The following is a 27,062-nucleotide window of genomic DNA, read 5'->3' on the forward strand; positions in this document are numbered from 1 at the left end:
GAAATCACGTTACTGACTCTGCAGATAATACACCTGTGTAAAAATGCATTATCCCTTGATGTCAGACTTTGGTAAAGTAGGAAATGGTAGCAGTAATGCCAATGAAAGGCCAGTAGCATAGGCCTCAGTTCAGCAGCATACTAAAGCATGTGCAAAATCTTATTTACTTCATTGGAAGTACTCTCATGCTTGAAGTGAGACAGATGCTTAAATACCTTGCTGAATCACAGCTATAATTTAGGTACAACTCTTGAAAATCAAGCGGATCATATTAACACACCTTCTTGCAGGAACAGACACCTTCCCAACCTTTAACGCACTCACGCTAATGTATAAGTAAATAAAAATGAAACACTTCGTTATGTTAGTAATATTTGTGCATCCACAAATCTTCATGCTAAGAGTATTTTAATGGTGCTTGTTTTTAGCCAGTGGCTTGCCTTCCCCTTACTTTAAAATATATAAAATTCCAATTTTTTTCTCCTTTGCAGGTTCAGCAAGAGGAGGTTACTGAAATAAACATATTAATTAAGGGCCTGAGAGTACTTAGACATTCAAACCATTCTGTTCCTCTGAAGGAAAGCATGCTGTATTCCATCCCCAGGGACAACGACATGTTATTTACACTTCCCAATCTCTCAGGAAAAGGTATGTAATATATAGCACTTACATCATGCTTTTAATGCATAGATCACAAAGCATTTGACAAAGGCAGGCAAGTTTCATTATCCCAGTTTCATTGAGAGGGAAGCTGAGGCATGGAGAGGTGAACTGACTTTCCCAAGACATACTCTGTTCATTAAGAGATTATTGGTTATGCTTTAGTATTCTGTGTGCGGTTTTTTGTTTTCTTTTCAAATATGTTTTTTCCTTCAGAGGTGATTCTGAAATGGCACTTAAGATGATGGGGATCTAATATCACTGTAGTTCTCACTGTAGCTGAGTTGTATTTGCCATTTCTGCCCTAGTCCTACAATAAATTTGCCATTTCTGCCCCAGTCCTACCACTGAAGCTCTCAAGACAAGAATTGAGTTCTGTAAAGTAAGTTCCTGTCTGGCCCATTTCTATATAGGGAATAGTTTGAGTTAGCAAATTTTACTTTATATTGAAAATGTGGCCAGAATTCAGTTTCTATTAATCAAATTCTCTTATGGGTTTAGTAAGGGACTTGATAAATTTTATTTCTCACCTTATAGCAGATGACAGCTAAAGTTCAGTTGAATCTGCCTAGTAATGCTACCTCAGCTTCTTTCAGGGTTTATTCCGAAGGTCAAATGAAAATGTCTGCTTTAGTTATTTGTATTTTCATTATAAACTTGGATAACCTTGCAGTGCGCACACATGCAGCATCACTTTCTTTTGCTTACAGTGTGCATCGTTATATCATACGCTGCTCCACCAGAAGTTGTGTGGATGAAATGGAGAAGCTAAAAATGTTTAGCTAACTATGCCTTTATGCTATTCTTCTTTAGTAGATGTTCAAGGCCCACTGCAACCAACAAGTCACTACCTCCTCTGGCAAGCAGAAACTACAGTAGATGAAGAGACATTACCTGGCAAGTTACCAGAGACTCCTCTCAGGACAGAGTCTCCATCATCTTATAAGGTAATTGTTTAAAATACTTATGGTGTCCATCTTAAGTCCCAGTTAAAACGGAATCAGAAGTTTCTCTAATTTTGTGTTTAGGACTGGAAATGGGTAAGAGCAATTGAGAAATCTAGAAGAAAATAACGGCGGTTGGGGGAATGCTGTTGAAAACTAGCACTATACTAATCCACACAAAACTTAATTGTCCAATGTTACAGAAACTTACTCTCCTCCTTTGGAATCAAGCAGAAAGCAGTAAATTTTCCCCATTAATCCAGGGCTAGGAAAGGAAGCCTGACACCACTTGTCAAGGTTCCTTCCCTACTCTGAACTCTAGGGTACAGATATGGGGACCTGCATGAAAGACTCCCTAAGCTTTTTCTTACCATCTTAGGTTAAAAACTTCCCCAAGGTATAAACTTTGTCTTGTCCTTGAACCCTATGCTGCCACCACCAAGCATGTTAAACAAAACAGGGAAAGAGCCCACTTGGAGATGTCTTCCCCCAAAGCCCTACACCCCCTTTCCTGGGGAAGGCTTGATAAAAATCCTCACCAATTTGTACAGGTGAACATAGACCCAAACCCTTGGATCTTAAGAACAATGAAAAAGCAATCGGGTTCTTAAAAGAAGAATTTTAATTAAAGAAAAGGTAAAAGAATCACCTCTGTAAAATCAGGATGGTAAATACCTTACAGGGTAATCAGATTCAAAACAGAGAATCCCTCTAGGCAAAGCCTTAAATTATAAAAAGACAAAATCAGGAATATACATTCCACTCAGCACAGCATATTTTACCAGCCATTAAACAAAAGGAAATTAACGCATTTCTAGCTGGATTACTTACTAATTTAGAGTTTGAGACTGCATTCCTGATCTGTTCCTGGCAAAAGCATCACACAGACAGACTTCGTTCCCCCCACTCCAGCTTTGAAAGTATATCTCCTCATTGGTCATTTTGGTCAGGTGCCAGTGAGGTTATCCAAGCTCCTTAACCCTTTACAGGTGAAAGGGTTTTGCCTCTGGTCAGGAGAGAATTTATATCACTGTATACAGAAAGGTGGTTACCCTTCCCTTTATTTTTATGACAGCCCTCCTCCCACAAAAAAGCATGATTCAGTAAATTGTGCATTGCAACATAAAGGCCATCCACATGCCATTTCACAAACACGTAGTGCCTTTCTAGAGGCTATGAAAGCTATTAGATTTTTTGCCTTTTTTCCCCTCAGAACTCCATCTCTTGGAGGGTGGTTTTTTTTTTTTTTTTGGTATGTAGAAAAATACAACATGATACATTATTACTTTGTTGCAGAGGCTGTTTCAATTCTCAGCCCTGTTTTACTTCAAATTGCAACTTTTCCAGCTGCAATTTTGTTGTGGGTACACTGTCTTGTATGATTCATAGATACTAAGGTCAGAAGGGTAATAGCAGTTGTATGATACTAGTGATCCATCTGATCCAGTCTCTGGTTTCTGAGAGTGGCCAATACCAGATGTTTCAAAAGGAAAAATTCTGTTCAGTACTCCACCTGGGAGTACAGGTACTGCTACAATGCTCCTGTTTTAGAGACTGTTGCAGTCAGACACAAAAAGCAAGCACAATGAAAACAAAACATACTACCAGCAAGTCACCACTGCAGCAGGTTAATGCCTGGCATTGTTTGTTTGTTGAAAAAAATCACCAGGGTCCTCCTCCAAACGTTCTACCTTCTTGTGCTCTATCAGGCAGCTCTCAAGGGTGCTTCATAGCCAATGTAATGCTGCTGCTGCAGCACCAGTAACCCTTTCCCTGGGAAATGCTATTCTGGTGGCAAGTAGCATGTGTAATCTACATCTACTATAGCCTTGCCTCTGGCAGCTCTGTGGTTCAACTCCCCACCCAAAAATGGGATCTCCTCTCATACGGCTAAGGCTGTCTTACAGATTTGCATGTGTCAAATCTTCCTGAGCAGGGAGACTGTCAATTAGAAAATAAGAGTGGTATGTAAAGCAGTGTATGAATTTAATTATACGTTTAAAACAGAGCTGATACATCTTGTAGGGATTCACCAGTAGCTAGACTGCACTATACATATTTCAGAAACTGTCTTGTTCTTTTAACATGTTTGTTGGTTTCAGGTGATGTGCCAGTGGGTGGAATACTTGAGAAAAGAGCTGTGCAGGTTCTGGCTTAAATCTTTCCCTGTGTTCTTTAAGTTGATGGAAGTCATTGGGACTGGAATTGTAGGAGCAGCTCTAGTTTTAGGAATCTTAAAAATGCTTTTCCCTTCCTGCGAACACAAGTGAGTAATTCTTGCATACTCCCAAAAAAGCTGTTTGTAGTCATAAGACTAGTCAATGAAAGGAGAACCTCATAATGCGGAGAGTTTGCTACCACTCCACAAAAAGGCAGTGATTAGCTTTCCACTGTAAGTGGTTTCTTATAAGGAAGTTTGGAAAAAACAGGTCAGTACCACCTATTAAATTGTTAATGCATTATCACCATTTTACATGCGTAGCAGCAGCTCTCTGAAGACAATCTCTGAGGGGTAGGCTTTTTCTCTACAGCATTATTCATCTCAGGAACAGGAAGGCCAAATATCTGAAGCTCTGCAATGGCAGTGTAGTCAAACAAGGTTAAGAACCATATGTTCTGTTTCTGTCCTAACTCTGCCACAGAGCCTGGCTTTAGCAATAACTCTACGCTTTCAATCAAGGACACTGAAGAGCTTTGAAAACACTATGGCTTTGTCTACACTACACACCTTTTAGCAACACAGCCGTCACTCAAAGTTGGGCAGTGTAAACACTGTTGGTCTGCACTTTTGCTGACAAAATACTTTCACCCCCTACAAGGAGAGCACTCCTGCTAACAATGAGCTGAGTCACTGCCATTTTGCCTTCAAAAAACTTTTGGGGGGAGGGAGCTTTAAGCACCTGTGAATAAGTTTTTTTCACGTGGCAGCACAGACAAAGCCTAAATCATGTGATTCAATTATACACCTTCTCATTCTACAGAAGTCACTTCACTTCCCTCATCTGGTGACAGTTTGCCTCCCTTTTCCATAAGGGTGGGGGGAGAATTAGTGGGTATAGTGCTCTGACAATGGAAAGCATTAATTGCAGCATGGCAGAGTAGAGTGCTGTCATCAGTCCCTAGATCCAAGCTGTGCTACCTTGAGTAAGAAACATCAGCTCAGGGCATGGCTTAGCTTACCTCTGGAGCAAATGATCCAGTGGGGGTCAATCTATCATGTCTGGTGAAGACACGATCAATCAACCACCGAGCGCTCTCCCATAGACTCTGGTACTCCACCGGAGCGAGAAGTGTAGGCAGAGTCGACCGGGGAGCATCAGAAGTCCACCTACCATAGTGAAGACACTGCAGTAAGTAGATTTATTCACATAGCTGAAGTTACATAACTTGGATCGATTTCTCTCTCTCTCTCTCACACACACACACACAGTGTAGACCAGCCCTCAGTGAGCAAGGCATGGAGTTTATGCTTACTTTCAACACAGTAAGACAACATACCTCAAGGTTTTAACATACTGAAAATAAAATACCAGGCCAACACTAAGATGGAGTTAAAACTGAAAGTGTCTTACATCTGAGCCACCATGGATTTGTCTATGCCAAAATTAGCTGAAGTCTTCAGCTGTAACAGATTACATAAAGCCAGCCAGGGGAGAGAGACCTCAAGGTGCTTGACAGCCCTTCTGGGTTTGGGGAGTAAAGGCTTTGCAAACTGAAAAAGTATACACTTAAAGTGCCCTTTACTAAGGCATCTGCCCTGCTGTCACCCACTGCCATCTTCACACCAAGCACAATGTTAAAACCAGAGCGATTCATCTACCATCAGAGTAGGGAGACAGCAACACTCATTGGATCTGACTACTGTACAACAAGCAAGTGGTTTAATACTGACATCTGTTTAAACTATGCAAAACTAGAAAAAAGGCTAATTATACAGACCAACAAGGAGAGCAAAGTACTGATTTGTAAGTAAGTGGTCAAAAACAGAGGTGGAATTAAGCTATAATTCCTTAACCTACCACTGAAAAGCATACATAATCACGGCTGGCCACTGTTCCAATAGGTGGGGTCTTTGCCAACAGAGTTTGAAAGAGGTAATTTTCAATTGCAGGCCACTTTAAGGTTGCATTTTTTTCCTTGATCAATTAAAGAAATCACCTTAACTAGCCACAGTGGCAGGTCTAATGTTAGTAAAAAGAAAAGGAGTACTTGTGGCACCTTAGAGATTAAAATTTATTTGAGCATAAGCTTTCGTGAGCTACAGCTCACTTCATCGGATGAATCCGATGAAGCTCACGAAAGCTTATGCTCCAATAAATTTGTTAGTGTCTAAGGTGCCACAAGTACTCCTTTTCTTTTTGTAGATACAGACTAACACGGCTGCTACTCTGAAACCTGTCTAATGTTAGTGGAAGACTTACTAGGGCTTTCAAGCAGATGGGGAATGCTCATCCCTTAATTAAACAGCAGCATGTTGAATCTTCAACAGAGCTCTCTATTGTAAAAGCATGTCTTGTAAACTGTGTGTCCTACCTGTCTCATTTGACGTGCAGTTTGGCTTAGCACTAATGTAGCTCCTGGTGGCAGATAATTGTTTAACTGCTTTCAAATCAAGTTTTAATAACTGAGGTAGGAACAATAGTATGCTAATATTTTAGATTGGAAACCAGCTTACATGATGTGCCAAAAGTCACCAAGTATCAAAGCAGCTTTCCTAAAACCTCAATACTAGTGCTGCCTCTTCATTTAATAGATAATAAACGAAGTCTGCATGTACTTCATATGTTGTTTTACAATCAAAGATTAACATATATAAGAAAAACTTGACAATGAGTCCAGTGGCACCGTAAAGCCTAACAGATTTATTTGGGCATAAGCTTTTGTGGGTAAAAAGCCCACTTCTTCAGATGCAAAAAAGTGTTTTTTTTACCCATGAAATCAGTTAGTCTTTAAGGTGCCTCTAAGCTCGTTTTTGTGGATACAGACTAACACAGCTACCCCCTGATAAGAAAAATTTGCATTCTCAAAATAGAGCAACCCTTTTCTAATGTTAAGCAATGTGTCTTTCAGAGGAGTCCTTCACCTGGAGGCTATTAACACTGCACCTGTGGTTGTGATAAACGTCTCTTCAGATATTCCAGAGAAGACAGACAATTTAGTGGAGAAATAATGTACTCAATACCATGCTCGCGTCTGAATCTTTGTACAAATCTTCAGCGGACCTAAAAGTTGGCACTGGAACTTTAATACCTTATTTGCTTCCTTTTATGAAAACAGAACGTCAACTGATTTATGTTTAAAGGGACGCTTCACGGGTGAGGCCCAAAATTATCTCCCCTCTTTCCACAGCCTCTTGCTCCTAAGGAACAGCAGCTTCCTACTATGAGGATTGTGACAGGTTTTAACTTTAAAATATTCTCCCAGCAGATAGGACAGGGAGCTGGCCTTTGTATTCACAGATAAGGCAGTTAGGTAATGAAATACAGAATGTGATAATCTTCAGTCATCTCAAGCATGGACTAAAGCACTAGAAGGAAGAGATTACACATGTGCCTGCAAGTCAAAACAAAGGTGGTCAACCTGGTTTTAGACCTATTACCCTTGACTGTGCCTTGTAGAAACAACAATTGTTCTTACCATTAAAATGAGTTACTATATATGTAAAACAAGGCAAATTTTAATATTTCAAGCACTCAACAGCCAATTTCATATTAAGCCCCTTCCCTATGGAAAAAACTGTAAGCCACTTATAGATGACTTGTTTATTATGCTTTTTGTATACATCTTGTGGTATTGTGTAAAATTTCTCAGAACCAACACAAATGTCTTACAAAACACTAGTTTACTATCTTGAATACAGGAGGCATAGTTTTCCCATGAATGTTCACATAATATTTAAATTGTTTACTACATTCACTGTGCATATAAAAATATACTGAAAGGAAATCAAACTATAGAGAAGTGACTTGCAGGATTACATTACTTGAAGGGGAAAAAAACAGGCTGGATTTTTAGATTTCCATTGGTATTCCTGAACTAATAGGATTATTAAATATTACAAGAAAGAACCTCACTAGACAGTCACGTATGGTCTTGCTTTAAGATTGAGGGCAGTGGGCCATAGAATAGTTGATCTTTAGCCCTATCCTAAAATTTAAATTTTTAAAGTAAAATTCCTGAATACAATAAACTGGCACATGCACAAAACAGGGGAAGTAGTTATCCCATTTTAGAAGGCCACTCTTAAGAACTTTAAAACAGGACTTCTATAGAAGTCTAGGACATACTCACTTGTACATCATAAGCTTATCTGAGAACACAGATTCCTTCCCTGACCAAGTCATCTGCCAACATTTTTTTTTTTTTTAATAGAAAATGTACCAGATATGTTTAATGCCTTGGTCTCTACTCTCTAAAGACAACTGCAACACTTGTAGACTGCAAACCTGACTCAGCAGCCGTGGTGGCAAAATAGTCTGGTATTAATTAGAGTTGCCCAGCACATCCTAAGGAAATGCTTTTCCAAATGCATCTTAAGTGAAGTCTTATTTTAGTTCAGTCAGACTTAAGTTTAATTTATTAACTGTTACAAGTTTCAGGGTTTTGCACCTTAGTCTTGTCACAATTTCTTTTAACAGATGCAGGAACATTTAAAAGGCAAAATTTGCTACAGATGAATTGGCACCACTGTTTAGTGAATCTTATTCTTCCTATGTTGAGATTTGCAGTATCAGGATCTAACAAGCACAAAGACTACCAGTTTCTGTGCTACTGAAAGAGTTCATATGAGCCCCACGGGTGAACAGATCCCACTATTCAATTAAAATAAAACAAAATGAAAACCAAAAACATTTAATTGATGACATTCATATCTTTGAAAGGGAAGTAGATAAAGGGAGACTTGTTCTGAGTAAATTCAAGTAAGAGGCAAAAGTGACATGCAATTTAAAAAATTACTTTATTCAGAATCATGTTGCTCTTAAGTTCAAGAAAGTTAAAAAAATAGCACTTAGTGCACATGAACACTACCTTTCATTACTTCTGAAGCTGTTTTAAGACAGGTTTCCCAGGGGAAGTTTGGTTAGGAAGACTTAGCATGATCCAAATTCAACAATCCATTTTTCATATTTTTCAATGTCCGCAGCAGATACCGATTTAGAAACCTTTTTTAAAGCCATTTCAAAATCCTCCATAGTTGTAGGCATATGCATTTCATCCCTGGAAAGATTTCGGATTTCTTCTGGTGTCAAGCCTTCAATACGCCTTCTCATAGCCATCAGTGATGCATCCCTATACGTTAAGAGGAAACTCCTCATTAATATGGACATTTAGTTGCTTAAAAGGCTACAAAGTTAGGCTTTAAATTAAGTCACCCCATTACAATTGGGAGAATCAAAAATTAATTTTCACTGTAACTTCTGTTCTATCTTCGTACTAATATGGCCCCTGATTACTGTGGTAGCTAAGCACTTAATTTTTAATATTTATCCTTATCATACTCCTGTGAGGTAGGGAAGTCTCTTATTCCAGTTTTACAGATGGGGAACTGAGATAGAGGTTAAATAATTGCCAAAAGTCACACAGGAAGTATGTGGTGGTGAAGGGAACTGAACCCACTTCTCCCAACTCCCAGACGAGTGGCTTACTTACTGGACCATTCTTCTGTGCAGCAGAATCTTTGAAACTGCACCCTTAGAACCAGAGAGCTTCAGTGACACCTATCTACCGTACTACTGAAAGTACATTTACCTTGTACCTGTTACATTATGCAGAAGTCAAATTCTAGCTTGGAATGTTGCTTTCAGCTAGCAAAACCACCTGTGGTTGGCTAAAGATAATTAAATTGATCTAATTGTCTAATGTAGAAGAGACCTTAGTTATGTCAGTCAAAGGTATCAAAAATCCACACCTTTGAATTCTTCCATCAATTTAACTACTGCCTCTCAGGACTGAGGATTGGTTACACCAACCTCTTATCAGCATAGCGTCTACACTGAAGTGCTAAAGCACCAGAGCTGTGCTGCTGTAATGTTTTAAATGTAGATACACTGAAAAAGTTCAGGATTGTGGAATAATAGGGGGCTAATGCTTGAAAGAATTATTTCAAGATCCATCTGAAGCTAGAAGATTACTTTTCACAATATATAACCTGGAATTTTATTTCTGATTTGCACCACCACCAGCTAGTCAGTTTAGTGAATCAATTTTAAATCAGTTGGGGCATAGGTATGACAGATGGGGGCAAAGAGAACCAGAATACATAATGTTCATCTGTTTGTTCCTTTTGCTGCTGAAAGCAAGCCTTTTTCTCCTCCTGTTATCTTGAAGTAAGGTCAGAACAATGCAGAGTCTGCCATAGAAATTGTCATCAAGTTCAGCAATATGACTTCACTTAAACTGATTACTGACTATGGGAATATATCCTTAATTGCTCATTATCACAGCTAGCTGCAGTTCAGATAAGAAATGCAAAATATATATGGAGTTCCCATTTATGATGTAGTTTGGCGATGTTAAACTGTTTTGACCATCTCTAGAATCTGCATGGTTTGGAGCAGGAGTTTAAAAATCAAGCAGAGGGATAGTCTTGAGTTCACAGAAGTTATTTTTATCATAGTCAGGAAAGTTTGCTGTTTTGACCAAGTAACAAAGGCTGGAAAATTCACCATTTGCAGATGCAAAACTAAACTTCATAGAATTTTGTCCGTTAAATCTCTTGATAATTTCAGTTGCTCTGCACCACTTCCTCTTGCATCGTTCTAAAGCAGTCAGACAGAACTAAAATTCCGGATGGGACATGAAATGGATCCTTCTCCTTGAATGTTCTTGTATCCTTAGGATAAATTCAGTGGGCCAGGAACCAGAAAACTAAACATTCAAACCTCACTTGGTTAATATTTCTGTGCATTTCACAGCCTTACTGAGCAGGGCTTATACCCCTATTCTATGAGGAATACAAGTATCCACCACCACTACAGATAGACTTGTAGCGGCAGGGACCTGTGTTAGTCCCACACTATTTTCCTTTTTGACTGTGCTATTTTACAGAGAATTGGATTTTCTCTATTTAGAACTGTTTCACGAAATCTCAAGCAGTCACACTTGAATGGAACTTGTACATTTAAAGGGAAGGGTTTTGAAAAAGCTGTTTACTATAGAAGGTCTGTAGTATCCACAGACTGCAAATTACTTACAAAGAGACCAATCTGAGCTAGGGATTGAATGATTCCCTAAACAAACCTCAAACCTATTCATCCCTATGTACCTTATATTGCTGGCCGCAATAAGTGCTTATAAACTGTCCCTATAAATACTTCTTTTCCTGCTGTATTAAGTGATTGACTTATTGGTAGTTCCTGTGTTAGGTAAGCAAATAAAGTAACAGTCTACATACACATACTTAGTGCGGGGTTGGACAAATGACTGATAAGTCTGCAGTTCAGCTTTCACTATTTGAGTAAATTTATTGAAATTAAGTTCTAAAACCATAAATTTTCAATCAAAAAGGAAAGTCCGTGCATTTTAATAACTAAAAATAGTATTTCATTTTACTACAGCTATTGTTTCATCTTTTTCACTAGCAAATATAAAGGATAGATCAGGCCACACGGGAGATGCTGATAAAATCATGATTTTGTCCACACTGAGGATGGAAAGAAGCCCAACAGACCAATAGCAGCAGTTAAAGCCATTGTTGGGAGGGGGCACAATGAATGTTGTAACAAAGTTTTATTTCAAAGCTCTGAAGGACTTGAACTAAGCCACCTAATTTTTTTCTTCTATATTCACCCTCAGATAAAGAGTACATATTACTCAGCACCATAAAAATGTTAAGAGGGTGGGCCTTGGGTGTCAAGACAGCTAGATACACTGCTGACTATTTATAAAAAGAAAAGGAGTACTTGTGGCACCTTAGAGACTAACAAATTTATTAGAGCATAAGCTTTCGTGAGCTACAGCACACGAAAGCTTATGCTCTAATAAATTTGTTAGTCTCTAAGGTGCCACAAGTACTCCTTTTCTTTTTGCGAATACAGACTAACACGGCTGCTACTCTGAAACCTGTATTTATAAAAACTTACTCTTTATACTATAGTACTGATAATGCTTTAACTGGCTGTGAATGAGACACAAAAGTCCTAAAAAAACAGAGCTTCTCATTCCCTCTATATTTCCAAGTTCAGTTGCTGCAACAATAGCCACCACTTGCCAGGTCTCAGGGGCAGGGAGTTCTCTTTTAGGGAGCTACTGAGAGCTTTAACTATACGAAACATTAACAAGGACCTGGCACTTGCTTTCCACTGCAGAAACTTCGAAGTATTCTCCCCAATGAACCCTGAAACAGTCTGGAGATTTGTCTATATCGTGCAGGGAAAAAGGCGGCAACAGAGACCCAAAATTCAAGACCAAATGTAGGATGATCAGTCCCCAAACTGATTCACAGGCCCAGAAAATCTAAAAGTCTCAAAATCCTAGAGGAAAGAGATCTTGAGATTGATACCATAGGAAATATACCCCTGCTCTGCTGGGTCTGCATAGCAGGATGATCAAAAAATCAGTAGCATCTTCTGATGTGTATAAAACACTAAAGTTACTAAAAGTAAATCTTGCTTTTAGGGAATCCTACATCTCAATAAATTAATCCATTTAACTAAGGAAATATTTAATGTGATTCAAGATTTTATTGAAGGGACCCTTACACATCTACCATATTTCTGAAGCAGTTTCAGGGAAAAAAGTAAGGATTTCTCTTGTTTGGAATAGGTCCTTTGCATAGAAGCATTTAACAATTGATAAATGTTGAAATGAACCACCTGGTGAAAATGGAATTGACTGATGTGCTTTCATTTCTCATTTCAATTTGCAATTCTCCTCGGAACTGCACCATGAAGTTGTCCATTTTCTGGCAAACAACTTGCCTCCCTTAGTATTTGTCTAGATCATCTCTTCCTCCTCCTCTCCCCATCAAAAAATTGTTCACTCCCTTCCATTCTCTCCTGTTTCTTTTCTTATGTAACTGGATGTTCCAGTTTTCCCCAATATGGCAATAAAACCAATATTTCAACCAGTATTAACTGGATTGTGTAGCAAATCTAGTGTCAACCAGCAGAAGAGATATTTTAGGACAATAGAAATTATGTTAAAGAAAATTTAGTAGCGTCATTACATCCAGCATCTTACAAACAACATTTTAGCTAAGTGCCCCATGCCTCCCTCATTCATATAAATTGAGTTGAAATAAAAGCCATGTACACACACACACACACACACACACACACACACGAGAGAAGCAGCTACTTACATCGAACACTGTATTTGCCTCAACTCAGTTTATAGTGGTCAAATATTTAGGGCAAACTTCTCTATTCACTGGCTTTTCACCATCCACTCCTTTGGTCCCCTCTATAGCACCAGGTTACTTATCACTTGTTTGATTACACAACAAAGCTGCCATCAGAGGGGGGAAGCCCTCATCCTAGTTGGTGTTGCATAAAGTAGGGGACAGTCCTTTGCCCTGGAGAGCTTTCAGTTCAAGAAGCAGACAGAATGAAGACTGCTCTGAGAACCAAGTCAGTTTATATTAAGCCTTTAACTTAGTGACAAGGTTTGTATTTTCGGAGTACTGTTAATTTCAGTCACCAAATCAGGGTCACTACTGGACATGATTAAGGCTGACTAGTTCTCAAATAAGTGATTCAACAAGAGAAACTGTTTTATAAGGTTGCAATTTTGACATACCTGCATACATTGGTAATGTCTGCACCAGAATAACCTTCCATTTTTTCAGCTATATTTGCAAGGTCAACATCGTCAGCCAGTTCCAACTCTCGCAGGTTTATCCGTAAGAGTTCTTCTCTGCCTTTTGCTAAACAAAAAAATAGCATGTCTATAATTCCGTGATTCAAAAGATACACACAGGGTGGCTCTAATTTGTTTTAATCCTCCTTTGCTCTATTCTGCATCTACATCTAAAGCCCAATTCAGAAGGCAAATATTTTCAGAAACAGGAGCACAAAGTTAAGTTCCTAAGTCTATATTTAGGATCCTAACAAGTTGCCTGATTTTCAGAAGCACTGAGCGCAAACTGACTTAGAATCATAGGGTTAGAGGGACCACAAGGGTCATCTAGTCTAACTCCTTGCCAAGATGCGGGATTTGTTGTGTCTAAACCATCCAACACAAATGGCTATCCAGCCTCCTTTCGAAAAAACTTCCAGTGAAGGAGTTTCCACAACCTTCTTAGACTTAAGAGGTTGCAGCTGGGCACTCAGCATTTCTGAAAGTCAGGCCACTTTTTAGGAGTGTTAACTTTGCATTCCTATTTTTGAAATTCAATCAATCAATCAATCAATCATAGGCCTTACATCGTTTTTCACCTCTGTTCTAGGCTAATCTCTGTATCTATTGGCCTTATACCTACATGTACCTGCCATTTTAATGCTTTGTCTGTGGTGTTATGGAACTTGATGCACTCTCTTCCATATCCAGACCATGAATGCATTCAAACCAAACAATACATTCAAGGTAAAGTGCCTCCAAAGTTCAAAGGTCTCTTCTGAGCCTAGATGTCCGGCACAGTATACTAAGATACTGCCAAAAATCACAAGACTCATCACAAAATAAGAGAAGCACGATCACCATTTTATCTAAGGAAATCTTTGTACCTGATGGTAAAGGAATGTAAATTCTCTTTTCTAGTCGTCGTCTTAGGGCCTCATCAATATCCCAAGGAAAATTAGTAGCAGCAAGTACCATAACCATTTTGGAAGGATCATCATTTTCAGCAGCCCCTCCAACACCTGTGGTAGGAGGGGAAATAGTTAAACCTATTCAGCTATCATGGGAAGATCTTATATAGATACAGAATCACAGATACCCTGAGGTGTAATATTAAAGTGCATGTTTAATTTTAGTTTTAATTTTAGTTCTACCTGGCATTTTGGGATGAAGAACTGCAAATTCTAGGTCAGAGAACGGAGGTTAACATTGATGTAAGTTTCACAAGATGGGCAAGTCCTTCTGCATCAACATACAGATAAGTTTGCAATATCTGGCTGGATTTCTGCCTTTATCACAGGGTGTCAACATGAAAACTCAGAATGGAACTAAAAATAAGGGTATTCAAAAATTTCCTTAACAGCCATGCCAAAAAGTGTAACTGCTGCTTTCAAAATCAGATCTTTCCCACCAATTTGTAGGCCTAATACTGCAATCCCTTACTCAGGTGAGTAATTTTTATTAACATAAGTCGTCCCAGGAAAGTCAGCATTCAAGACTGGTGGATTAGGTCCATGGACTAAAACCGTTTTGAACAGACAGGAAGTATTTTAGTCCGTAAAGCATTGTTAAATTAGTGGCACTATATAAATAGCTTTTACTAATAAAAACCCAAGATGTGTTTTACTAGAATTGTCATCCCCTACATCTGTTACCAGGGTGTTTATTTGTAAATCATTCTAATGACAAAACCGACAGATTTTGCTTGTAATCAGTGACAGAACCTGGAAATACCCACTGTAGTGTTTGCCCTAATATTAAAGCATAACAAGACACCATTTATGAATATTCCAAAATTCCATGACTAAAAAAGGGAGCTAATGAAAAATTAGTTACTGATCAAATATTTGAATTGCAAGGAAAGTGTCTCAAGGGCTCTGACCATGCTCCTATTTAAGTCAATGGGAGTTTCTCCATAGACTTAAATGGGTGCAGGATCAGACTGCTCAAGTTTAAAAAAAAAAAAAAAAATTTATGACTCCTGGAATCCTAACACAAGTTATTCTGCAGATTAGCAAAGGATTTGAAGGTTTCTTTAAGTACATATTCAATAGTGTTTAGCAAAGAAGTTGAAATTTAAAATAGCTAATTTTCTGCACAAATAAAACTGGCATGGATTTTTCCCTATTCAGTAACAATTGCTTAAATTAATTGTAGAAAGTAACTGAAGTATGCCATTTTTATTAAAATGCTGTTTAAAAACAGTATCATAATGTGAATCCTTCTGGAGGTGATGCTAACTGCCATTTGAAGTTTAAATTCACACAGATTACAGTTATTCAAATCACTTGTATAGAAGACTACAGTCTGGAGCGCTTAGTGATACTTGTCTTTGAAGACTTTCTGCTACTAGAGCTATACAGTTACATCTGACTGCTCTACTTTATTGGACTACCAAAGGGGAAGGGGTAGGCTGGAAGGGGGGGGGGGGGGAAATCACTTGTGGGAAGTATAGGGTTATATAAAAAGAGTCATGACTGACAAGGAGCTCAATGATTCCACACCTTTGAGGAAGCTCAATTATTCTGAAGTTACAATACGAAGTTGAGATTCAGATACTGAAGAGTGTTTGTGGGAGTAGATAAGGTAGTGTAGATAAGCTCAGTATATTTGTAGCGTCTTGCAAGTTCGAGTAACGTTTGTGTTTATCGTTTTAATCTGCCTTTTTAAAAAACAGCATAATTAAGTTCTTGTGCCTAAAAGAATAAAATTAAATCCTTTTATTTTTTCCCCATAACCCAGAACCATCAACAATGATTAAATTCATTTACCATCCATCTGAACCAGTAGTTCTGCTTTTACCCGTCGGCTGGCTTCATGCTCCTCCGAGGTTCCTCTGCGACTACAGATAGAGTCTATCTCATCAATAAATATAGTTGTTGGTGCATAAAATCGAGCCTAGAGAAATCAGAAACTGAAATTGCATCAGTTTATCATAAGCTTTATTTAATCTTATTCTTTGGAATTGTCACGTCTCCTAGAGCTGCCTATAAGCACTGCTGTGCTATCTTGGCTTTGGTGATTCAACACAATAGGAATAAATAGCCAACATCTCTTCTCCCTTACCTCCACCCTTCAAACATATATACCATAAATAATTATACTTTCAGTAGCAATGATATAAAAGCAGAACATTACCCTACTCAAGTGTAGTAACCCTTAGAGTATTACATGCCAGCTATTTAACAGCCTGCAGCAACACTATACAATAATTTACCATGGAAATGAACGTCACATCCAGCTCAACATGCACCCCAGAATGTAATTTAAATAGGCACAGTAATTATCGAAGGTAGTATCTGACCAGGACACTAAAGTTAACACCTGTAACATGTTATGGGATCTTTAATAAAACCAATGTCAAATCTCCCTAAATCAGCCATGTTGGGATAATCAGTTCAATATTACAACAAGGGGTGAATGCCACCAACTGATTCATCCACACTAATTACTGTGGCACATTTCCAAGAAGCATGGCAGTCGCATGCTAATCCTAGCCAGACCTTGAGATTCGATAAAAGGCAGAGAGAAAAACACCCAGGAAATTCAAAGTTATTGTCCCATAGCAACAACATATTGCTTTGTGCATACATAATATTTTCTGTTGCTGTATATGGCATTAACTTTAATGCCTTTACCATGTATAATGTGGACAACTTCAATAAAATCAAACCTGAAGTTCCCATAGCAATGTGATAGGATTTGTTTGTAGAACTGAGGTAACAATAACCACATTTTGCAAGACTGTTCACCCCAGAATGCACTGCATTTGAACTTGGCAATGTAGAAAAGCCTTTACTGAGTCCATTATTCCATTAATTTCAAGCGTCACATGCTCTGTAGACTACTGAGTCTTAACCACATGATATGATTTGAACTGAAGATTAAAATTTGTGTTATTCCGCTAAAAGGGAACACTACACATTTTATGTGGTGGATGATTGTTTGACCATATCTAATCTACTTAATTGGGATCTAAAGTCGCAGAGCAAGGTTTTGAATTTTAGTAGTTTTGTCTTCAAGGAGTTGTATCAAGTCAGCCTGTAAAGTCTATTTGTAGAAAGCACAGACCAAATAGTGTCTCAGACTGAAAATGTTTATTTTAGTGTATCACATTATTAGTAGGCATAAGCAGGCCTTGATTGGGTATGTCTACTTGGGAAGTTTCACCCTTTATGTTTGTATAACTAGTGATTTAAACTCCCTGTGTAGGCACTTATTCTGGAATAAGAGTGGCTTTTTTCAGCCTATTTTAAACCATTTTCAAAGAGGCATAAGCTAAACCAGAAAAAAGCTCTTAAACTAGAATCAGCATATCCAGATGGGGAGTATTGTGGTACAACTATAATGAGTTAAATTCACATTATCTTATACAAGTATACCTTTCCCACGTTACTGAAGGTTTATCTACATCACAATATGCCAAACCCCTCCTTCCACCATTGAGCTATTGTTTCGGACTGCTTGCTGACTCAGGCAGACATCACTACATTGGTTACACTATTCACAGTTTTTCTTAAAACCATGACGAATAGCAACCTTTTATTAAAATGAAACTGGAGATTCTGATGCAGTCACATGAATCCAGGAACTGTGGCCATAAGTTTGGCTGAAAGCGCTTAAGCTTTAATTCAACCTGAGATATGAGCACAAACACTAAGCAGGACCATTCTGTCAATTTTTACAAGTGGTTTTCTATGAATAATACCTGTGTGCATATTTATACACACACTAAAAACTGAGGGTCTCAAACTTCAATATAACTAGTAAGGCTTTAGCTTGGAGGCCTACTGCCATACTGTATCTTGCGTAGGTTTCACTACTCTGGGAACAGAATTACAACCCACTATTCCTTTTAGAGTTGTTAGTCACCATTTCAAACAGCAGGCGGACAAGTTTCTCAGATTCTCCTCTGTATTTTGAAGTAAGTGTTGATGAAGAGATGTTGAAAAATGTTGTTTTGCATTCAGTAGCTACAGCTTTTGCAAGGAGAGTCTTTCCAGTACCAGGTGGACCAACCATCAGCACACCCTATTTGAAAAGAGACAGTCCAAAGTGATGTACCAAAATCTGTTAAGGCTAGTGAAAACCCACTGCAACAGTCATAGCCTAAGAAACTGTTTGACAGCCTCAGTGTTAGACTATTTAATACAAACTTTTGCTTAATTACATTTCTGAACCAGGAAGAGAAGGTGGATGAGGCTTTTTTTTAAACTAACAAAATCATCCAAAACGCAGGGCTTGGTGGTGATTTCAACTACCCAGACATCTGTTGGGAAAGTAAGACAACAGGGCACAAATTATCCAACAAGTTCTTCAAATGCATTGGAGACCACTTTTATTACAGAAGGTGGAGAAAGCAAATGGGAGAGAGGCTATTCTGACTGATTCCAACAAACAGGGAGGAACGAGTTGAGAATTTGAATGTGGAAGGCAGCTTGGTTGAAAGTGATTATGAAATTATGGCATTCATGATTCGAAGGAATGGTAGGAGGGAAAGCAGCAGAATAAAGACAATGCACTCAAGAAGGCCGACTTTAGCAAACTCAGGGAGTTGTTAGGAAAGATTCCATGGAAAACACAGCTAACGGAAAAGAAGTTCAGGAGAGTTGGCAGTTTTTTTAAGAGACGTTAAGGGCACAAGAGCAAGCTACCCCGATGCTTAGAAAAGATAGGAAGTGTGGTAAGAGGCCACCTTGTTTAATTAAGAGATCTTCAATGACCTGAAACAAAAGAGTCATACCAAAAGTGGAGACTAGGTCAAATTACAAGGTTTGAATGTGTACACACACACACACACACACACACACACAAAATTAGAAAGGCCAAGGCACAAAATGAGATTGAACTAGCTAGGGATATAAAGGGTAATAAGAAAGCATTTTACAAATTCATGGGAAGCAAGACAACAATGAGGGACAGGGTAGGCCCCTTACTAAATGAAGAGTGGGAGGGGAAAAGGGGGGACAAAAACAGAGAACGCAGCAATGGCCGAAGTGTTAATTAAATACCTCTTTTGTTTCAGTTTTCACCAAAAAAAAGTTAGCAGTGATTGGACAACTAACAGAGAACATCAGTGTAAATGGGGTCGGATCTGAGGCTCAAACAGGAAAAGAACAAGTGATTAGGGCCTGATGAAATAGATCCTAGAATTCTTAAGGAACTGGCTGAAGACATCTGAGCTATTAGCAATTATCTTTGAGAATTTGTGGAGGACGGGAGAGATACTTAAGGACTGGAACGGCAAATTAGGTATCTATCTATAAAAAGAATTATAAAGGCAACCCAGGGAATTATAGACTATTCAGCTTAACTTCAGTAATCAGAAAGATAATGGAGCAAATAATCAAACCATCAATTTGTAATCACCTAGAAGAAAATAAGATGGTAAACAGTCAATAGAGATTTGTCAAGAACAAATCATTTCAAACCAACCTAGTGTCCTCCTTTGACAGATTAACAAGTCTTTTGGATAGGGAGAAAGCAGTAGATGCGATAGTACATTTTGACTTTAGTAAAGCTTTTGATATTGTCTCATGACCTTCACATGACATAAATAAACTAGAGCAGTGATTTGCAAACTTTGAGCTGAGCCCCCCTTCTTTGAGTTACATTTTGGTTGCACCCCTGCAACTCAGACAAATATAGACACATGCAAAAGTATGTTTGATAGCCTATTTATAAACCTAACAGAGACCTTAACACAACTTTAATTAAATTACCTACACCGGTAAGTTTCAAATACACAGATACTTACCAATGGCACAGCCAAGGCTCTCTCAGAAGCAGGTTGCTTCTACCTTATAGCCAGGATGCACCGCTATGACAGGGCCAATACCTGGCCCTCTGCCCCTCCCCACTTGGGTTTTCAGGGTTGGGGAAGGCAAATGCAATGGTCTCTGGGGACGGAGCCAGAGCTGGGCTCAGAATCTGCCAGAAGTGGAAATGGGCAGAGATGTTGATACCGTCCCACAGGCTGGGTGGCCCACTGAGGCGAGTTGGAGCTGGAAGTGGCACTCCCTTCCCACCCCTGTGGGGGCTGGCATGAGCTGCCTGGCGTCACCACTCGCCCCCATAAGAGTTCCTCCACACTGCCCTGGGGGCATGCCAAACTGTTTGAACACCTCTGAACTAGAGAAATATAGCCTAGAAGACAAATCTACTATAAGGTGAAAAACCACACTCAGAGTAGTTATCAATGGTTCACAATCGAGCTGGAAGGCCATATATAGTGGCACCTCATAGAGATCTGTCCTGGTTCTATTCAGTATCTTCAGAAATAATTTGGATAGTGGCACAGAGTACACTTAAAGTTTGTGGATGATACCAAGCTGGAAGGGGTTGCAAGTGCTTTGAAAGACCAGATTAAAATTCAAAATGATCTGGACAAACTGGAGAAATGGTCTAAATGAAATAGGATGAAATTCAGTAAGGACAAATGCAAAGTACTCCATGCAGGAAGGAAGAGTCAGTTGCGCACATACAAATTGGGAAATGACTGCCTATGAAGGAGTACTGCAGAAAAGGATCTGGAAGTTACAGTGGATCACAATAATACTGTTGCAAAAAAAGTGAACGTAATTCTGAGACGTATTAGCAGAAGTGTTGTAACCAAGGCGCAAGAAGTAATTCTTTCATTCTACTCTGCACTGATAAGGGTTCAACTGGAGTACCGTGTCCAGCTCTGAGCAGAACACTTCAGGAAAGATGTGAACAAATTTCAGAAAGTCCACAGGAAAGCAACAAAAATGATCAAAGGTCTAGAAAACACATTTTATGAGGAAAGACTGAAAAAAATTGGTTTGTTTAGTCTGCGGAAGACTGAGGGGAGACGTAGCAATCTTTTATGTACTTGAAGACTGTTATAAAAAGGTGGATGATAAATTTTCTCCTTAACCACCGAGGACAGGACAAGACAAGAAGCAATGGGCTTAAATTGCAGTGAGGAAGATTTAGGATAGACATTAGGAAAAACTTCCTAACTTTAAGGGTAGTTAAGCACTGGAACAAAATTACGTAGGGAGGTTGTGGAATTGCTGTCATGTAAGGTTTTTTTAAGAAAAGGCTGGACAAACACCTGTCAAGGTGATCACATAATACTTTGTCCTGCCTTAGTGCAGGGGACTAGACTAGATGACCTGTCAAGGTCCCTTCCGGTCCTACATTTCTAGGATTCTATTCAAAACTAAAGTAGTGAAGTTATATTACTTTCTTGAATACTAACAGAATGCACACGTCAGTATAATATGTTTTAGCCTACACTAACTTCATTTGTATTCAAATGACACACAGTTGCCTTAAAAGTTTTGGTTAAAGATGGGTAGATATACTATACACAGAACATTTGTGAGCTCAGGTGCCTCACTTCAGACAGGTCTTAGAATTACACTGCATGCTAAGAATCAGCAATTTCTTACCTTCCACGGTCTTCTAATTCCCTTAAAGAATTCTGGCATCCACATTGGTAAGACTACAGCTTCTTTGAGCAATTTTTTGGCGTCAACTAAATCAGCTATATCATCCCTGATAGAGAAAAAAAGAACGTTGTTTAACACTTTATGACAGGGACATGCCTGATCACTGCTCAATTCAAGATGTAAACACTTTCATTACCATTAATAGCTATTTAGTAGCCTATATGAATGAGTTGGTCTAGTTCTGTTTCTAGGGAATATCTGCACTGGAGCTGGAAGAGGCAATTTCCAGCTCAGGTACACAAACCTGCAGCATATTAAAAACAGAAGTGTAGCCAAAGCTGCATGATCAACAGGAGGGACTAGACACCTGGAGTACTATCCCATCCAAGACCATAGGTACATATCTGGGGCAATTAGCCCCTCCTGCCGCTTGTGCTGCAGCGGCTATACTTCTATTTTTAGCACACTAGCTTGATCAGAGCAGCATGGGTATTTCTCCTCAAGCTGGAAATTATACTTTCCAGCTTTACTGTAATCATACTACTAGTGGGCAAATTCTCTCATCAATTCTTCAATTGTAATCTCCACAGAGGTGCCAATAACTGAAGAGACATAGTTTAATTTCAATGTTCTCACTTGTGCCCTCAGCCTTTCCATGCAGTCAGGGAGGAAGAACACTGGTTAAGGCAGTTTAGGGGAAGCTTGTGTGTTACCACTACCTGTTCTGTAGTTCTCCCATTAAGGACTTTGACAGCCCAAGAAACCTAATCTTGTGATATTCTGATCAACATATTCAAGGCAACTATGCTTCCCTTCTTGTTTGAGACTAGGTTTCAACACTTTCTGTAAATGCTGAAAAATGACCGTCTTTCCACTAGAGGTTGCACTATTTTCAGCACCAATTCAGGTGGACCATTAGTGACAAGTCCTTTTGCTAGCATAGACCTATACAGCAGAAAGCCTTGCCAAAAGACACTGGCAGACCCAATATAATCTTACATATACTGAAACAGTGCCTCATGCATGAGCAGCTCAGACACTGGGCTATAAGACTGATTTGGAGAAGTTTTCCACCAATTTTCATGTAATTAAAAAATAGAGTGCTAGAAACATGCAAGTTTCAGAGTAGCAGCCGTGTTAGTCTGTATTCGCAAAAAGAAAAGGAGTACCCGTGGCACCTTAGAGACTAACAAATTTATTAGAGCATAAGCTTTCGTGAGCTACAGCTCACTTCATCGGATGCATTTTGTGGAAAAAAAACCACCAAATTTTTTTTTCCACCAAATGCATCCGATGAAGTGAGCTGTAGCTCACGAAAGCTTATGCTCTAATAAATTTGTTAGTCTCTAAGGTGCCACGGGTACTCCTTTTCTTTTTGAGAAACATGCAAGCAAGCAAACTTACTTTAATACAGAAAAAACAATGTAGCTGTAATTATTTAATGTGTTAAAACCTTAATCCCAAAAAGATAGCTTCCACTTTATAACAGAAAAACCACCACCTGGATACAAGCTTAATTTTACTCAAACTTACCATCGAACATTGGGATTTTGAGAAATTATATCTTTTTCCAAAGCCTCTACTAAGTCTTTATCATACCCAGTACCATCAAACTTTTTTGGCTCAGATTCTGAAACATCAGATGACGACTTGTTCTATGTTAAAAAATAAAATTGATACATGTAATAGTCTGAATTCATGAGAGGCTGTACTTCAGTATTATATATTGCCTTCTCCTGGGTAGATCCAACAGTGGCTCCAAAGGCTGGAATTCTGGGGGTAAAAGGGATTCCATCCAGCTCTGAATCCCTGCATAAATATTCTGCCCCTGTGATGCTTTCAAAGTGCCTTTACTAATAAATAAATATCTATCTCAAACTGACTTGGTTAAGAAAACTTTTCATTAACAATTCACCAATAGCAAAGCCCACTGAAGGCACAGAGGCAACATTTTTTTTCCTTTCTTTCTAAAGATTCAATGTAGCATATTACTTATTAGGGTTAATCCTGCTCTTACTAAAATCAGCTGCAAGACTCGCACTGAAATCAATGGGAGTAGGATTTGATACTATCACTTGTATAAAGCACTGAACCTGCCTACCTGCCTAACTCCCAAGCTAACTGTTTAATTTACAAAGATATACAGTATGGCATACATGCTATTTCATTTCCAGGTGTCTAGTTCTAACTAGGCAGTTTATATTATGCATAACACCCCTATATCGAAGCACTTTTAGAGATTACAGAAACTGAAGTAAACCCTGGATTCTATCCATCAATTCTGTGGACATTAATAGGTTGGCTTGGTAAAGACATTGGTTTATTTCAGAAAGCTATGTCAAAGATGGATTTTACTTGTTGAATGTGATCTCTTATTTCAGCCATTATCAGGTTATTATTATCTGACACTGTCCTTCTGGGAATTGCACAGTTCTGACCATTAAAGGTTCCTAGTTCTGAGTGAAAGAATAGGTTGTTCTTAGATTGAATCCAGATATATTGCTAGTTTGTTTTTAAAGAAAGAGAAATGTAACTAGCTGAGATCAGGCTGACCTTCTGAATGAGAGGTTTAAGATCTCCCTTAAGAGTTAATTGAATCCTGAGAAATTTTGCTTCCAGAGGTTTTGAAAGATACAAGGCAACAGCCTCCCACTGTTGTCTGCAAGAGTGGTATATAAAAAAGTAATTCACTCTGACTCTCAAAATTTGAATCAGTTACTGAAACGAGGACTGAAGTAATACAATTTTGTATTTCTTGTAAACAGCCATGTCCAAGAATTTCCAATGAACTCTTGTACAAGGTCTGAGTTACACAGCAAGAAGGGCTTTACAAAGAGGCAATATCGTCTAGAGGAATGTGTACAGGATTTGAGGTCAGCAACTGGCAAATTCTAAGCCTTGGCTCTGCTAATTAATCTGTGCGGCCTTCAGCCAATTATGCTGTCCTTCAATGTTCATCTTAATCCATTAAACACCTTACAGATATGTTCTGAGGTTTCATGCTTGTATATAGTGTTTTAAATATCAGAAGCACTATACGAGTGTTAAGTTTGGTCAAAGATAACGTCTTCTGCACTAGTCATCTCCCTATCCCCTAACATAAGGATGCAATGAAACCACAAAAATCTAAACTTCATGAAATGATCCACAAGTTTACCTTTTCCTCTCTTCCTTTATTCTGCTGATCCTTCCTTTCTCGGCCACGGACTGCTTTCCCTTTATCATTAGGATTTCGAGAGGCGGGCCGGTGAGGGCCTCTGACGGCTGCACTTACACGGTTATTGTGACCTCTGCAATCATTGCACTGAACAGACTGACGTTTTCTGGCTCCTGGAGAAGGTCTGATTGGTCATAACATATACAAAAGGTTTAAATTTAAAGTCTATGGTGACCTTTACCAAACCTCATCAAATCTTAACTATGAATTGCCCAAGATAAATACTCTCTTACCTATTTAATTTTACGATGCCACCAATATTACAAGTTGCCAATATAAAAGCTAAGCTCAAAAAACAGGACTTATTTTAAAATAAAGTCACTGAGATTTCAAATTTTTCAAACTCACTTCATCCTCTGTCTATACTTAGCCTACCTACACCAAAAGCTTAATGCATTTATAATATGTTAAGTACCAATGCTCTTGGTAATGCACACCACTTAGATAAAGGCTGTCCTAAAGATGCTTATGATCCAACAGAAACTGAAATCCCTTTACAGAGTATTCTTCCTTATCACTTGAACAGAATGAAAAAGCTTTTCATGAATGCTGGATCACTGGTCAGTACAAATCAAAAAAATCCAGTGGAGAAGGCTTACACAGACTTTGCAAACCAAGGAGGGAAATGAGTTTTGGGGACTTCAAACGTTGCCCCTCTCTGTTTAGGCCCTTAATTAATAACAAAAAGCTACATGTACAACTGCAGCTTTTTTTTGGAACACCACAAGGACCATAAGATTCTGACTCCAGAAATGAAATGCTAGTGCACTAATGCATGTTTCTTAGAAGCAAAATATTTAAAAAAATTTGTTACTGATAAAAAGGTAAGATTTAATACGAAGTTGCCTTACCAGGATCCAAGTCTCATCTTAAGCCTCCAAAAAGACAGCAACTCCACTAAGCTTTTGTTTTCTAACCCTGCACACACACACTCCCTTCCCAAAACCTCCTCAATATGACCAGCTTAACCCAAGAGAATGCAATTTATTCTAAAAATGTGTAAGTTTCCCACCTTCAGAATTCTCATTGAAACTACTAGATGTCTCTCCTACTCTTCCTGAGACTCTTGGACAACCTTTAGAAACATGCATGCAAATAAGCATGGAGGATATCACTGAATTTTTTTAAATTCAAGGTCTCTCCTCTGTAAATACAGTTGACGCACAATTTCTTAACTACAATTAGTATATATCATAAAGCATTAGTCTGTATTTTATATTCTTTGGCACCAGCAAGACTGTTATGCCTATTGATACAAATATTTTTGCACCTGCTCTTTCAGAAAAATTCCAATTTATAATCCTAAGAGTCAAACTGTTTTCTTATGGATTATTTCTGAGAAACAAGGAAGAGGAAACTCCATGAAGTTTGACTTGAATGGCCTGTTGAGGTTATGTGCAAGGGATCTCTAGTCCACAAAACTCATGGGTATCCTAGGAGATCTCTGGGGAGATTCTGTGCCTTAATAAAGCTTAACTGCTCTCTGGCTTCCATAGCAACACATTTTCCACCACGGTTCCTACGCGTGGTGGTTGGCAAGAGATGGAAGAACCTACATAAATTCATGCTAATATGGTCAATGTTAAGCAGCAGCTAACCTTCCTGCTCCCTAGTAGTAGTAGTAGTAGTAGTCTGGTGACAACTTTCTTTCCACCTGCAAAGTGAGTTGTGCTCATTGTCACTAAAGCCTGGTAGGAGACAGAAGGGTAGATTTCTGGCATCAGATCAAAGAATTGTTATGTTGCAGTCAAAGTACTGCATTCTGAGGGCAAAGTAATGAAATGTATTTAACTGCTTAAAGGACAGGTGAGATTAAATACAAGTAAAAAAACCTGAGGGTTAAAAAAATAAAAATGAAATGTGCAGATTTAAATAGAGAAATTATAAATAGAAAAGGTTAGAGTTAATTTAAAAATAGATCAGGCAGGGCTAAATATTAAAAATAGAACTCTCTGGTTTAGTTTATTAAATTTTATTTTAAAAGGACGGCAGAGTAATAACCAAGATGAACATCTGCCACCTTCTGACCAACTGACCCTTTCTCCA

The 27,062-nt window shown here is 38.6% G+C and overlaps 2 protein-coding genes across 8 annotated transcripts in view; one reads left to right on the forward strand and one right to left on the reverse strand.

Moving 5' to 3' along the window:
* GINM1 (glycoprotein integral membrane 1) overlaps nt 1–7,593 on the forward strand; it is a 32,283-nt gene extending 24,690 nt beyond the window's left edge. The window contains exons 5-8 of one of the 2 annotated variants that reach the window (XM_038397959.2): nt 492–648; nt 1,474–1,607; nt 3,707–3,870; nt 6,675–7,593. In XM_038397959.2, the coding sequence (XP_038253887.1) occupies nt 492–648; nt 1,474–1,607; nt 3,707–3,870; nt 6,675–6,774 (555 nt within the window). In that variant the 3' untranslated portion in view covers nt 6,775–7,593. The remainder of the gene's footprint in view (nt 1–491; nt 649–1,473; nt 1,608–3,706; nt 3,871–6,674) is intronic. The other variant, XM_038397961.2, reaches the window with a different exon arrangement.
* A 950-nt stretch (nt 7,594–8,543) lies between these two features.
* Nucleotides 8,544–27,062, reverse strand: part of KATNA1 (katanin catalytic subunit A1) — a 31,908-nt gene continuing 13,389 nt past the window's right edge. For 4 of the 6 annotated variants that reach the window (XM_038397957.2, XM_043511188.1, XM_038397958.2 and 1 more), the window contains exons 4-11: nt 24,957–25,140; nt 23,333–23,454; nt 21,800–21,905; nt 18,255–18,413; nt 16,154–16,280; nt 14,270–14,404; nt 13,344–13,470; nt 8,544–8,894 (exon numbers count right to left, since the gene is read on the reverse strand). In XM_038397957.2, coding sequence (XP_038253885.1) covers nt 8,696–8,894; nt 13,344–13,470; nt 14,270–14,404; nt 16,154–16,280; nt 18,255–18,413; nt 21,800–21,905; nt 23,333–23,454; nt 24,957–25,140 — 1,159 coding nt within the window. In that variant the 3' untranslated portion in view covers nt 8,544–8,695. The remainder of the gene's footprint in view (nt 8,895–13,343; nt 13,471–14,269; nt 14,405–16,153; nt 16,281–18,254; nt 18,414–21,799; nt 21,906–23,332; nt 23,455–24,956; nt 25,141–27,062) is intronic. The other 2 variants (XM_043511189.1, XM_043511190.1) reach the window with 1 other exon arrangement.

This window comes from Dermochelys coriacea, chromosome 3, assembly GCF_009764565.3.
Source record: "Dermochelys coriacea isolate rDerCor1 chromosome 3, rDerCor1.pri.v4, whole genome shotgun sequence".
Taxonomy (NCBI): domain Eukaryota; kingdom Metazoa; phylum Chordata; order Testudines; family Dermochelyidae; genus Dermochelys; species Dermochelys coriacea.